Raw genomic sequence first — 15476 nt, forward strand, 5'->3', positions numbered from 1 at the left:
GGCAGAGGCACTGCACTAGAAAACAGTTGTGATGTTTAATTTAACAGAGCTAAAATATGTCATTCCCTCTCCCCAAACGTCTGTCTGAACATCTTTATCTGACAGGAACTGGGAGGAGGCAGAAGGAGGAGGCAACGCTATGGGCTAACCTCTCCATCCTTTTAGTCTCCAGCGCAACAGCAGCGCAGTCTCTCTCTCTCTCTTTCTCTCTTTCTCTCTGTAGTGAAACTCTCTCTCTCTCTCTTTCTCTTTCTCTCTGTAGTGAAACTCTCTCTCTCTCTCTCTCTCTCTCTCTCTCTTTCTCAAATTCAAATTCAAATTCAAATGTGCTTTATTGGCATGACTCAGAAAATAGTGTTGCCAAAGCAGTAACATGACAATACAAACATATACAATATTTGTTTTAAGGGGGGTCAAAGAAAGGAAACTTATCTAAACTAAAAGAAAGAAAACTTATATAAGAAAAAAAATAGTAACTAAATCCATGTTTAAAGAAAACTTAAACATGCATTCTAAAATCTAAATTTAAAGGAAACTTATACAATAGTCTATATAAAACTATTTAACAAAAACTATATACTGTATGCACTTTTTCTATGTGAAGTTTTCTCTTAAAATGTGGCAGGACTGTAAATATTGGTAGGCTAAGTGGGCACATTTATCTATTTCTCCCAGGAGGAATTGTAGTTTTGTTCATTGGTGGCAGTCATAAAGCCGGGACAAGTGATTTCAATTTGTGGGTAGAATATAGCTCTTAAGTGTTGATAATTGGGACATTCTGTGAGGAAGTGGCATTAGATCCTCTACTACTCCCATTATTACAGAATTTACATATTCGATCTTCACGAGCTATCCAGGTTTTGGCGTGTCTACCCTTTTTCTATTGCAAGGGAATGATCACTCAGTCGATACTTTGACAGGAGTTTTCTATGACGATGGTTTTAATTTAATTTAAATATGGTGCCAATTTGTAATCAATTCGAATAGTTCTGTAGCAGTGTAGCTTATTTACTTGTTCGATTTTGCATTTCCATGTGTTAATGTAGTTTTGTTTTGCTGTGTTCTCTACTTCTTTTGCTACTGAAACAATACTTGAGCTGCAGTTTTTCAGGTTGTGTTTTTGTATTATGAAGTTTAAGGGGTCACTCTCTGGGTGTTCACTCCTCAGCTGGGCAGCAGTGTGGTGAAATTGCTCTGAATTGCTAGTCTGAAGATGATGCCAGAATTTGGTTTGCTCTTTTTTGTATGTCTACAAAGGGGAAATCTTCCAAGCTCAGCTCTGCAGCCTAGATTAGGTGCACATCTGTTTAAACCTAGAATATTTTTACAGAATTCCAAATGTAATAATTCGGTTTGGCTTTTTGTCCCATGTTTGAAATTGTCTTAATATTTTATACCCCAAATTTTGGCCCCGTATAGTAATATTGGCTTTACTAAGGAATCAAAGATCTTTTTCCATAATTTGATGGAAGGATTATATTGAAATAGAGATTTTCTTAACATGTAGTATGTTTTGCGTGCTTTTTTAGGATAGGTCTTTGATTGCGTTATCAAATTGCCCTGATGAAGAAATGGTCAGTCCTAAGTAGTTGTATATTCTTACTTGTTCTAGTTGTTTTCCGCCAATGGTAAAAATTTATTTATGTTCAATATTTTTTTTTTGGAAAGTCATTATTTTTGTTTTTTCCATATTGATTGGAAGGGCCCAAGTTATGCTATATTTGTTCAAAGAGAAAGGCTCTCTTGTAGTCCCTGTGCCGTTGACGATAGCAGGAGAAGATCATCTAAATAAAGCAGGCATTTGATTTCTTTTCCCAAAAGATTGAGACCAGGCGAGGATGAATTTTGAATTTTATTAGCTAATTCATTGATATAAATGTTAAATAATGTAGGACTCAGGCAACAGCCCTGCCTCACTCCTTTTGTTTGAGGAAAGTAATCAGTTTGTTTGTTATTTATTTTTACACATTTGATGTTTTCATACATGTCTTTAATGATGTTATATGTTTTACCACCAATTTCACAATCAAGTAGTTTTAGCAAGAGACCTTCATGCCAAACGGAGTCGAAGGCTTTGCTGAAATCCACAAAGCATCCATATATTTTTCCGTTTTGACCTTTGTAACGTTTTCTTGTATCAGTGTCTGTAAAAGTATAAATATGATCTGTTGTTCTATTTTTTTGTATGAAACCAATTTGAGAGGGGCTTAATATATTGTTTTTTTTATTAAGTTTGAAATTAGGTTATTGATTATACTACAGAATAATTTACCTAAATTGCTGCCTTGTGATATGCCTCTATAATTGTTTGGGTTAAATTTGTCACCTTTTTGTATATGGGGGTGATCTGACTAATTTTCCATTGGTCAGGAAAGTGGCCTGAGGATAATATTAAATTAAATAGTTTCAGGATTACTTGTTTAATTTTTGGGGTGCTATGTTTCAACATTTCATTATAAATTCCATCAGTGCCATTATGATGATTTTCTATTTTCAGTTTTTATTTTAGTGTTCAATTCAGATAATGTTATAGCTGAGTCTAATTCATTTAATTTATCTTTTTGTGTTTTTTTTCAAGTGTTTTTAAATGGTTTGTTAGTTTTGTTGTACCAGGTTTAGTTCATCTCTTTTTGTATAAATTTTCAAAATGGTCAACCCATGTTTTTCCATTTGCTATTGGGATACAATTTTCTTTTTGGGGTTGTTAAGGTTTTCCACAGGTCCCAAAAGTGTTTTGATCTAACGCATCATCAATTTCTACTAACTGGTTATGTATGTGATTGGCTTTTTGCGTTTTTAGAAGTGATTTTGTATTTTTGTAGGGTGTTATGATATTTTATTTGAAGTTCCTGATTTGCTGGTTCTCTGTGTTTTTGGTTTGAATAAGATCGTAATTCTTTTCTTAGTAATAGACAGTCTTTGTCAAACCATTTCTTTTTTTTGTTTTTCTTGCTATTAACTATTCCTTGTCTTTTTAAAGATGTTTTGGCTATTGTGGAAAATATTGTTGTTAATGTTTTGGTGGCTACATTGATATTATCTTCAGACTTTTTAAATTTGGTGAACAGGAAGGAGTAGATCATGTTTTCTGTTGTTACTACTTCTCTTTCTCTCTTTCTCTCTTTCTCTCTGTAGTGAAACTCTCTCTCTCTGTCTCTATTTCTCTCCTCTGAGCCATTTTCCCTCTCTCTCAATCTCTGTCTCTGTCTCTCTCGATCTCTGTTTCTGTCTCTCCCTTCCTCTCTCTCTCTCTCTCTCTCTCTCTCTCTCTCTCTCTCTCTCTCTCTCCTCTGAGACATTTTCCCATTAGAGCGGGAGGTTAAAGAGCACAGGTCCCACTCTGACTCATCCGAGCGTTAGTGCACGGCTGAGGTTGATTGCACTCCCCGCTTCTCTCTCAGCAAGCGAGCGGACAGGGAGCCATCGCTTGTCTCGCCTTTGTTTTGATAATACCGCAAAGGCTATTGCCATGGCAACGCGTGTTTTACAACCGACGCATGACCTCACCGCCAGTCGAGCAAACCGCCTTTGCGTGTTTATGTGACTAACATGAAATAATTAAGTTGACATTACCCACATTATACTTGAGTGGGGAGAAAAATATCCTACATTTCTCATATTTTTTTAAAATGATGCATTATTTCAAATATGTGTCAACGTGGCAAGGCAAGACACCAGTGAACTTTGGTGACGCAAGCTCTGCAGAAACAAACAGCATTTTAAAGAGCAATTAATTCAGCTAATAACACAGCGCACATTAGGACAGGCCTGAGGTCCCCCTCCACACACACAGGACTGTTCACAGGGCTCTCACAGGAGAGTGCTGTACTGACCGATGTCCGAGGAGCCATAAAGCTCCCACAGAGCCTGACAGTGCTGTAGAGTAGAACATCTTATATAAGGAGACGGAAATAAAGGCACTCTCATTCCCCAATGAGAGATGCACAAACAACTCAAGAGTTCAGACTTCAGAACACACACACACACACACACACACACACACACACACACACACACACACACACACATAAAGACTATACTTCAGAATTTTACTTCTGAAGATTCAAAACAGCATGATAAGGAGGCCGTTAGTAGTGGCTCAAGATATGACCATGACGAGCTAATCATGATCACTTGGCTGATTAGAAGTCTGTGTCGTTAGTCTGTGTCACCACATTATTGCCATGTCCATATTTCAGCCTGGCTGAATGTCCTATTGTGACATGCTGTTTATTGTCAATTAAATATTGATGGATGCTCACCCACGACGACGTAGCTCCAGTTCTGTAGTCAAACAATCGGTTCACTCGGTCAGGTGTTTCAGCGTTTGGTCACACGGGGAGTAAAGACCTCTTTCGATTCACTGAGTCCTACAGAGAATATACGACATCCACTTACAGAGTGTTTCCCTTTACAAACACTCCTCTGCAAATGTGGGGCTGTAACACATGGCACTTTGTCGGATGACTGGCTTGACTTTCCAGGCTGGAATCCTGGGGATTTGATTAGGTGTGAAAATCCCCTCCACCAGAACGCCTCGCTGACCCATTAACTTTCAGCTCACCCAGTTCCAGGACCCAGCTCCTCTCCTGGGGAACCAACAGGACGACGACGGCGACACCAGAGCGGACCTGGCCCAGAACAGCCACATGCGGGCCAAACCCGGACCAGAACCAGACCTCAGCAACAAAATCTGTTGATTTACTGTCAAGGAAGCCATTTTGATCTCTTGATTGGCAGCTAGAAAGATATTCTGAGGATATTCAGAGGAGGTTTTGACCTTTGATGACTGCTGTGGAGGAGCATGTCAGAACAAGCCCCACTGCAGGAGATTTGTTTTATTTTGTGTTTTGCAAACCAGAGAAAAAGTGAAAGGCCTCCTGCGCTGTGATCAGTGTTTCTGTGCTATGGCATGTTTGAATCATGAATCTGCGCTCACTTCCAGGAGCCACAGAGGAGGCTCCAGTGTGATCATGTTTTATGCACGCCTTTCTCTTTTCTTAGCGCTCAATAAAACATAGATCACCGAGGCTCCAGAACAGAGGTGTTGTTACTACTGCTTGGAAAACAGCTAGTCAGGCTAGTCCCAGTTAATGGGAGGGAAAGAAAGACAGAGTGGGAGAGAGAGAGAGAGCGAGAGAAAGAGAGAGAGAGAGAGAGAGAGAGATGGGAAGGGGGAATGAAAAAGAATGGATATAAAAGAGAACATGAAATGAGAGAGAGATATAGAGAGAGATAATGAGAGAGATGGGGAGTGAAAAAGATAAAGAGAGACAATGATGAAGAACAGCGATGGAGAGAAAGAGAATGAGAGAGAGAGAGACAGAGAAAATGAGAGAAAGAGAATGAGAGAAATAGAGAAAGAGAATGAGAGAGAGTTGTCTCTTGTCAGCAGTAGGTTGATCACTTCCTAGAGACTGAAATAAATGAATCAGATTTTAAAATGAAACTCCAAAAACTCCATCACCATAAAGCTTTTTTTTTTCTCGAGTAAAGAAATTCAGAAGCGCTTCTGAACAGTTCGGCAGAACGGGAATAAATTAAATTATAATAAATGAATAAATAAATGAGCAAATGCTAAGATACGCAAAGTTGGAAGACGCAAATGTTCCTGACACAGCCTGTACAGCCGCCTCTAGACCGGATGCAGCTCACACACTCTGCTCAGTCTGTCAATCATCCCCCTGTTAGATGTGCAAGTTTAACAAACAGTTCCCGCACACACAGGTTGGGGACCAATGGGATGAGATCCAGTGTTGAAGATGACCCTGGCCTGATGAAGACCATGCTGGGTCAAAACGTTGTGTTATGTTTTTAACTCAATACATTTAGTTCTACTGGGAGATTGCAGTGTGCGGACAACTATTCTTCTTTTCTTCGATAAGCCCTTTTTTGTCCTGCACCTGGCCTCAGTGAGGTGGGATGTGCATACAACTACTTTGAAGAAAACTATGAGATCCAGTGTTGCCGCTGCCACACCCCTCTGTTATGTAGATTTGTGTTCCAATGATGTGCCTACTTGTGTGTTCTAATGTGATGTGCTTGTATTGGGTGGGGTTGGGAATGCAGTGTTACAATGTTATATGGGGACATTAACCTGGAGTACCGTCACAAATATGTGATAAGAATGTTCGCAAACCAAGAGTTCTGCACTATGGTGCGACAATAACCCTCAGAGATTTCCCCTAAAGAACACTGAAACTAGATAATTTGCGTAGAATTCTAGAAAGAACCAGGAAAATAATTCACTCCTTAACAGGTTAAAGACTCCTATCCATCTAGGATGGAAAACTATATCAGGATATCACACTGTCTGCTCTGGAGAAAAAGTAGAGTGCAGGGTACGCACATCCAACAACTGTAAAAGATCAACACTTATATGAAGATAAAACGGTGGGAGAGTCTAACACAGTGTACAGCTTGCTGCTCCAGCCTGGACTGAAATATGAAAAGGCAACCAACTCTGGCTTTGTCCCAGCCGGACCAGAGCTTCATCTGTCAAACATGAACTGTTTGATGTTTATTTTGACCTCTACTCTCTAAGAAAGATATTAAGAAACATCGTTTTTAAACAAAGGCTCATGAAAATGCACTCCAGTGAGTGGGAGGAGAGGGAGAATAAATTCAAATTAATGGAGGTGTGAAAAGGTGTTTAAAAATAGTTCTGCGCAGACTGGCATGAAGGAGATCCATGAACAAATGGAAACAAACATGACAAAGCAAGCAGAGGCAAATCCTGTATTTCATATAGATACCACACTGGCATATAACAGCTGATTTGCTCTGGTCTGGCTCTGATCTGGCTCTGATCTGGCTCTAATCTGGCCCTGGTCTGTTAGTCTGGTTCCTGATGGATGATGAAGGGAGAAAGCGTTAAGGAACAGATGTTCACACACTGGCAAAGAAGACAACTGGGACTCTGTCAATCATTAACTGTCCGTTTTCTTGTGATTTTACCTCCACATTCTACACACACACACACACACACACACACACACACACACACACACACACACACACACACTCTTACCCAGATGGGTAGAGTCACACCACACCCCTCCTCCAGCATACTAATGAGGTCTCGTACGAGGACCCGGAGCAGCGAGGTTAATTTGGACATCCACACAAGCTGACAGGATCGAAGATTGGGCCTCGACGCCAATTTTTGTTTTTTTTTTTTCCTTTTCTTATCCTCCTCTTTCCTGGATAAATCAGAAATGGGCCCAAAGTGCAGCTGATGTTATCGCCCCGCTCCATCTGTCTGTGGAAAGGGGCATTATCAGAGCAATTCCCCACTAAATAAACCAACATCCATCCTCACATGAGCGCAAATGGCAAGGCAACAACGACCCTGGAAGTGTGTAATGACCTTGAATGCATATAATGGCGCTGACCTTGTAAAAATCATATGCAAGGTGCAATCCTTAGAGAAGAGAGAGAGAGAGAGAGAGAGAGAGATATGGATAGAGGAAGAGAGAAAAACAGAGAACGATTTTTTTCATTAAATAATTAGAATTTTACATTCTCAGTGTACAGACCTCACATTTCTCCATATTTACCGTGATTAACAAATGAAAAGGCAGTGATGAGTTATTTCCCCCCATTCCTCATTTAAATGACCCAGACCACCCCAGATAGCACCTCCCTGGTTCTGCTGTAATTATTTATTGATGGGCCTACCTTCCTGTGTGCTGTCGGGTGGTAGGGTGGACGTAGTGTGTGTGTCTGTGTGTGCGTGTGTTTGTCTGTGTGTGTGTGTGGGTGTCTGTGTGTGTGTGTGTGTGTTGGGGTGGTGTTGGTGTATCTCAGTGTCATCTCTGTAAACACCAAACAGAATGTGCAGATACAACATCCCGCCATCTGCTGAGATAACAAACCCGCGCCAGACAGCCAAGGCCATAATCGAGGCAGGCAATCATAGCAGTGATATGCGGCTTAGGCTGTCCTCCCCTGCCATTTACTTGTGACACGCACACACACACACACACAAACAAGGCCTTGAGTGACGCGTTACAAAGTTCCAGAATGTCACAAAGACAATTGTGGAGTTCCACAGCGGAACGTTGGGCTGTCAGTTCTAGGAAAGCCTTCAGTGGAGCGTTGTGGAACTGTAGAACTGTGTGTGAGTTTAGCGTCGCTCTCTTATTTATATATTTAGATATGTATGTATGTATTTATTTATTTATTTATATATTTACTTTAGGCATGGGGTAGAGGCAGTGTGCTGCTGGTGGTGTTTCCACTTGCCTTGGCAGCGGTGTGTGTGGGGGCAAATGGCTGTCGAGCAAACAGTTCCTACCTCAGAGGACTGCGCCAGGATTACACTGGCAGTGGTGCAGACACTGAAATGTATGTGTGTGTGTGTGTGTATGTGTATGAGAGAGAGAGAGAGAGAGAGAGAGAGAGAGAGAGAGAGGGAGAGAGAGAGAGAAAGCAACTGGAAGTTAAGGCCAAATGATAACACTCTCTGGAGGCTTTGCTTTTCCTGGGTGGCACAAAAACACACACACAAACACACACATTTTTCCCCGGGAGGGTGACCTCCAAAATCACATTTAATTAAATGGCAGCAGAAGCACCCAAAAGTATCTACAGAACATCACCCCCCCCAAAAAGAAATCTCCTGTATTTAGCGCTCACCTGTATTACAGTGCTATACTTGTTTAACAAATCTAATAGTTCTTTACTACTATGGTATGGTACTATGTCATGCAGATTTAAAAAATGATCGTCTTGTAACTTGGGGCACAGAAAAGCAGACCTTCAGGCATATGAGATCATATAAAGTGCTTCAGAAAAATGAGATCACATGAAGTGCTTCAGACATACGAGATCACATGAAGTGCTTCAGACATATGAAATCACATGAAGTGCTTCAGACATATGAGATCATATGAAGTGCTTCAGACATATGAGATCATATGAAGTGCTCACATGAAGTGCTTCAGACATATGAGATCATATGAAGTGCTCACATGAAGTGCTTCAGACATATGAGATCACATGAAGTGCTTTAGACAGGTTTGTTGCCAATGTCTCTGTATTGTGTTACAGCCTTTGTGATGTCATCCTATTGTTTCCTGTCCGTTCTTTTGTGTTGTTCTACTAGTGTATTCCACATGTTCTTTAGCTCCTCAGTTCTCTCTGAAGCTCTGCCCAAGTGTTCTAGATCTGACCTGTTCTCAGTGAGGGGCACTTGACCCTTGAATAGTGTAAAAGCTCACTGTCCTGTTACAGAGAGGCTTTTGGCTCGGGACATCTGGACGACATGACTCTTAAACTTTATCTATTTACTGCTGTATTATGACTGTAGCTTTAGATTTGATTGACTTGATAGTGGTTGTTTATATGCCTATATGCAGATACATCCAGTGGTGTGAGTATATTGAAAGGTGTTTGTTGAGTTTTACTGTTGATCGCCCCATTGGATGGAGCTCAAGTTAAGAGAGTAAGGAACTACAGTTTGAGCTGTACACCTGCAGTAGTAGTTCTGTAATTTAGATAAACAGTGGCAACCATCAAAATGGAATGTTTACTCAAAATCATTAATGTTCGCCTCTGTTCAAGGAATTTGAACTCACCTCTTGAGATTAAATGTTACAATAAGCCTCAGAAGCATCACACGCGCATGAGAATAAACACCAGGTGACATCTTTAAGCCAGATGTCTTTATTTCGCACAGTTATCTATACATACATTTGAATGTCTTATACAGTTTATCTTCTTTGCAAATGTTTCTGATATTGCAAGTAGCCAAAAAACAAAGAACAAATGAACAACAAAAAAGTAAAAAACAAACAAACAAACAAACAAACAAAAACCCCCAAAGACATTCTGAAAGGTTTTTGAAGCAGGAAGTAAAGTTTTCAGAAGAAGTGGAGCCTGTGGGAGCGTTGCCAAGACGACAGCCTCGCTGCAACAAACATTTTCATTGGGCCACGCTATCGAAACCATGGCGATGGAGCACCACTTTCCACGCACGGGAGCTGTAGGGGGAACGGCTGACGTGTAAGTCCCACGAGAACATCCACGCTAGTAAACGCATCTGCGACCGTCCCATATCGGGGATCACAAACGATCTGAAAGACATCAGTCACTGGACTTGACTGGCCTGTGTGGTACGGTGGTGGGAGACGATGAAGTACACAGAGAAACACTGTTTTACACCCAGTACAGCACAGCACACTCCATGGGCTCCCCACTGGAGCAGTCTCCCAGGACACGCGCTCCAAATGTCTCTTGCTTTTTTTTTTTTATTATTTCGTTTTCAGCTGCGGGTCCGACACCTGAGGTGGCGCTGTCTTCACGCTGCTCCACTCTGCTCAGATTGAAGCGCTAAAATGAACAAGAACATGACACAAACACCCTCCTGAACGCACACGTTTAGAGTAGCTTTAGAGTATTAACCTACCATATAGCCAAAAAAACAACTAAAATGCCCTAGGTAGGAAAAAATAAGTTAACATAGTTTGACACCTATATAAATGTACAATATGTACAATCAAGTACAAGTAAAATATATATGTTTGTGTATTTTTTATGTTTGTGTATTTTTTGACTGATTGAAGGTCCACCCCACCCTTGCTAGGACTTGTGACATATCAATTCAGCTTAAGTAAAAAAGTCTAGCTCCCTGGCAGCCTGGTTCTGGCCAATCGGATTGTAGAAAGGCGTTCCTCGGGAAGCCCCAACCAATCAGATTATAGTAAGGCCTTCCTCTGAAAGCCCAGACTAACAGCTAATAGCACTCATCTTAGAAAGGGGGAGGGGTCAGGTCTTAGCATCAGACACATCAGAAATCCGTACCTCCGATAAAACACTAAATAAATAAAAATATATATAATATATTTATATATATTTATAAAATCAAACACTGGAAATCTTACTCTTCATACATGTTGTTGCCAACCTACAAACAACTGGTTGCAAAGACCAGCTGGATATATATATCACCTTTCCATATCCTTATAGAATTTGTCTCAGCTTTTAAAGAGAAAAAAAGTTTTCTTTTTTGTCTTTGTTTGTAGAATAGCTTTGTACACTGTGTATTGTATGAGAGTAAACAAAATGTAAAAGTATTTTTTTATTCATTTTTCATTCTTTTTTCTATTTTGTTTTCGTCTTTAAATAGTTTTGTCCAGTGTATCGAAAACAAAAACAAAAAGAGCAAGTAGCAGGCACTTGAGTCCGTCCCCAGCTTGTCCATGTTTGTACAGTGGAGCAGTAAGGTTGGTTTGGTTATTCCTGGATTTGAGTTGGCACACGCGTGTGTGGACAAACACAGACACAGAAACCGTACACGGGCGCAAGCGCCCACGCGTGTGTGTGTGTGTCTCTGTGTCCATCGCCGCGTCTCCCTCCTCATGCCTCGACTAGCCCAGGATGTCCATGTAGACGGGCGTGGCTTTGCCCAGTGCGAACAGGATGTTCTGGATCTCCTTGATGTTGAGCCGCTGCTGTGGTTCTCGCTGCCAGCAGCCCAGCATCACATCGTACACCTCCTTAGGACACAGCCGCGGCCGCTCCAGCACGCGGCCCTGGGTGATGCACTCGATGACCTGTCCAGGAGACCGGAGAGAAGGAGAGGAGAGGAGGAGAGGAGGAGAGGAGGAGAGGAGGAGAGAGGGAAAGAGGAGGAGGAAGAGGAGAGAAGGTCAGAGGAGACAGGAGAGAAGGAGAAGGAATAGAAAGAAGGACAGAGGAGACAGGAGAGGAGGAGAGGAGAGGCAGAGGAAAGGAGGAGAGGAGGAGAGAAGGAAAGAGGAGGAGATAAATTAGGAGGAGGAGGAGAAAGAAGGACAGAGGAAAGAGGAAAAAGAGAAGAGAGAGGATGAGAGGACGAGAGAAGAGAGAGAGAGAGGGTGAGAGAAGAGAGAGAGAGTGAGAAGAGGGGGAGAAGAGAGAAAATGAAGGAGGATAAGAAAGAGGAGTGACAGAGAAAAGATGAGGAGGAAGGAGGAAAAAAGAGGTGGAGAGGAAAGGAGAGGAGCGGAGAGAGAGAAGAGTGGGGAGATAGAGAGACATGTTAGCTTCTCTCCGGGGGATGGATGTCCTCCCACAGGCTGTGTGTAACCTGTTCAACCTCATTAGCAGCTATTAGCTCTGCCCACTCTGGAGCATCTTTACAAGGCTCTCAGCCGCTCTGTAGGCCTGGCCAACACACACACACACACCACACACACATTCACACACACACACACACACACACACACACACACACACACCACATACACACACACACACACACACACACACACATACACACACACGCACATGCACATGCACACACACACACACACACACACACACACACACACACACACACACACACACCACATACACACACACACACACACATGCACACAAACACACACACACACACGCATACATGCACACACACACACACACACACACACACACACACACACATACATGCACACACACACACACACACACACACACACCACACACACACCACATACACAATGTATACATCCACCAGCACACTCCCCCTTAACGCACAACTGCTCCTCTGCACACAGGCTGTGTCCATTGACTGCTGCTCCTCTCTTTACCATACAGATGATCAGTCCTGCAGAGCACTAAATACATGCATAGCTATCATTCTGCACAGTGGATGTGTTCTCTATACCACACAGATACTCACAAACCAGATCAGAACAGTTCAGTCCCATTCTCACCTGTCCTGCGTGATTTTAGGATGAACTTAGCCTAACCCTTCTCTCCCATGGATCTTAGGGATGAACTTAGCCTAACCCTTCTCTCCTGCATGATCTTAAGATGAACTTAGCCTAACCCTTCTCTTCTGCATGATGAACTGGTGATGAACTTTAGTTATACTCTGCTAGACACTGGCTACATGGACTGTCACTTCCCTGCAGACTAAATGTCACACCCAACCTCCAGCTGCCCAAAGATCTCAACCACTTTAATCCCGTTCTCACCTCTCTGTCCTGCATGAACGTACCATGAACTGAACATGAACTTAACAGGATGAACTTAAACTGAACTTAAAATTGAACTTAAGCTAAAGTTAAACTTAACATGACCTTGAGCTGATCTTAAGGTGAATTTAAGATGATCTTAAAAATGCAAAACTCCCAAAGTCCCTCGTAATAGGAATGCTAAATCATCTCAAGGGAAAACAAATGTATGTTAGAAGAAAAAATAAAAACATTCACATGGCCCTATGGATACTCTCTCTAAAAAAACATTTAAAAAAAATGCTTGACTTTGTTTGATACTCTGAACAGCCCCCTGTTGTGTATCTAGCAATAGAATCTAGCATCCTAAAAAAAAACTGTATAGAAATCCCAACCATGACCTTGGTATGTATCATACACACACACTGGTGTATATGGGAATCCCATTGATTCACACACACACACACACACATACACACATGCACACTCCTGGCATCTGTGACCTTGGCGTGCCTCTTGCCTGTCTCCCCTGTGTGAGCTTGTGAGCTGAAGCGGGATACTAATAGCCTGATACCTCCTGATGCGGCTCCGGGAGGGGAAGCTCTGGAGGGAAGATGTGTGTGTGTGTGTGTGTGTGTGTGTGTGTGTGTGTGGTGTGGTGTGTGTGTGTGTGTGTGTGTGTGAGTGTGTGTGGTGTGTGTGTGTGTGTGTGTGTGGTGTGGTGTGTGTGTGTGTGTGTGTGTGTGTGTGTGTGTGTGTGTGTGTGTGTGTGTGTGTGTGTGTGTGTGTGTGGTGTGTGTGTGGTGTGGTGTGTGTGTGTGTGTGTGTGTGTGTGTGTGTCTGTTACGTAGCCTAATTCCAAGGCAGAAGAGAAGTGGTAAGGAGTGGATATGTGTGTGTGTGTGTGTGTGTGTGTGTGTGTGTGTGTGTGTGTGTGTGTGTGCGTGTCCTGATGCCAACACTCAACACTACTGTAGCTTAGGCTGCTCCTCTACAGGAGGGGAGGGTTGGTGCAGGGGGAGATGGGAGATGAGAGAGGAGGTGCAGGGTTGGGGGGAGGAGGTGCGGGGTGGGGTGGGGAATAAGATGTGTTCAGGAAACATGACAGGGAGGCGCAGTTATGGGCTTATTATTTCCCGCCAGGAGCGGCAGCGGCAACGCACAGCAGAGAGAGAACACCGAGCAGAAGAGAGGAGAGTAAGTGATGATGGCAGGAGCAGTGTGTGTGTGTGTGTGTGTGTGTGTGTGTGTGTGTGTGTGTGTGTGTGTGTGTGTGTGTGTGTGTGTGTGTGTGTGTGTGTGTGTGTGTGTGTGTGTGTGTGTGTGTGTGTGTGTGTGTGTGTGTGGTGGGGGATGAGTGAGGGCGGCCGCTCTGTTCTCCTGCCTCCAGGCTGTCTTTCATCCCATTCTTATGGAAAAGACTCACAGTCACGAACCCTGCGCTTTTCTTTCTCTGTGTGTGTGTGTGTGTGTGTGTGTGTGTGTGTGTGTGTGTGTGTGTGTGTGTGTGTGTGTGTGTGTGTGTGTGTGTGTGTGTGTGTGTGTGTGTGTGTGTGTGTGTGTGTGAATGTCAGTGTGTGAATATGAATGTGATTATTGTGTGTGTGTGTGTGTGTGTGTGTGTGTGTGTGTGTGTGTGTGTGTGTGTGTGTGTAAATGGGGAAGTTATAAATGCATAAATGCTTGAAGTGCACACATCTCTGCCCTTTCACTAACCCCTCTCCAGCTACCTGCAGCGATAATGAAAGCCTTTCATTCATTATGTATGCATCCTCCATTCATTTTCTATACATTGGAGGAGAACATATGGCTCTCCTCATCTCGACGGCATGTAGTCAGTGCAACACAGCACGGAGGTACATCTTCAACAGCTCCATCTACCCCTCACTCATCTTTCATCCTCCACCTACCCCACCTACCCTATCCACTCCACCTGTTGCCCTTGTCCATAGCAGGGGGTCAGACTTCAGAAGGTTAATGTTACCTAAGTGCTAACTGGCAGGCAAGACCAGGCACATAACCGAAGCACTCCATTTGCCGAGTGCACGCTGCAATAATTAGCTTCCTCTATAAACTATGGAACTGGCTACATCTGACGTCAAAGTGGCGTGAAAAAGAATAGACCAGTCTTCTAAAATTATTTTTGTGCTCTGCTAACGGAACACTTCAGTAGCGCGAGGTGCGTTCAAACTGGACGTCCATAGACGTTGCTTACTCAGTGTGTCTGTTCATGGAGTTTGAACGCAAGTTGACATCACATTGGTCCGTCCAGGCTATCATCTAGACGTCTTTTTGACATATTTTGGACCAAGTGGGGACCTCAGTGGGGAGGCGAACGTTTGTGGCGAACATGTTTGTCTGAACAGATACATCTGAACGACTCATCAGTCACCATGTGAGGGTTGCAGTTTATAGGCCACTGATTGGCTCCTTTCATGTTTATTGCCAAAACTGGCATTTGCAGTTGAAATGATGATGACCACGTGCTCATTTTAGCAGAGAATTTAAAAGAAACCAGCTTGCTGTGAGCAT

At 42.7% G+C, this 15476-nt stretch overlaps 1 protein-coding gene across 2 annotated transcripts in view; it reads right to left on the reverse strand.

The window, feature by feature from the left end:
* Nucleotides 1-9653: 9653 nt before the first annotated feature.
* ntrk3b (neurotrophic tyrosine kinase, receptor, type 3b) overlaps nt 9654-15476 on the reverse strand; it is a 172836-nt gene continuing 167013 nt past the window's right edge. For both annotated transcript variants that reach the window (XM_048231246.1, XM_048231245.1), the window contains exon 17: nt 9654-11558. In XM_048231246.1, coding sequence (XP_048087203.1) covers nt 11373-11558 — 186 coding nt within the window. In that variant the 3' untranslated portion in view covers nt 9654-11372. The remainder of the gene's footprint in view (nt 11559-15476) is intronic.

This window comes from Alosa alosa, chromosome 21, assembly GCF_017589495.1.
Source record: "Alosa alosa isolate M-15738 ecotype Scorff River chromosome 21, AALO_Geno_1.1, whole genome shotgun sequence".
NCBI lineage: Eukaryota > Metazoa > Chordata > Actinopteri > Clupeiformes > Clupeidae > Alosa > Alosa alosa.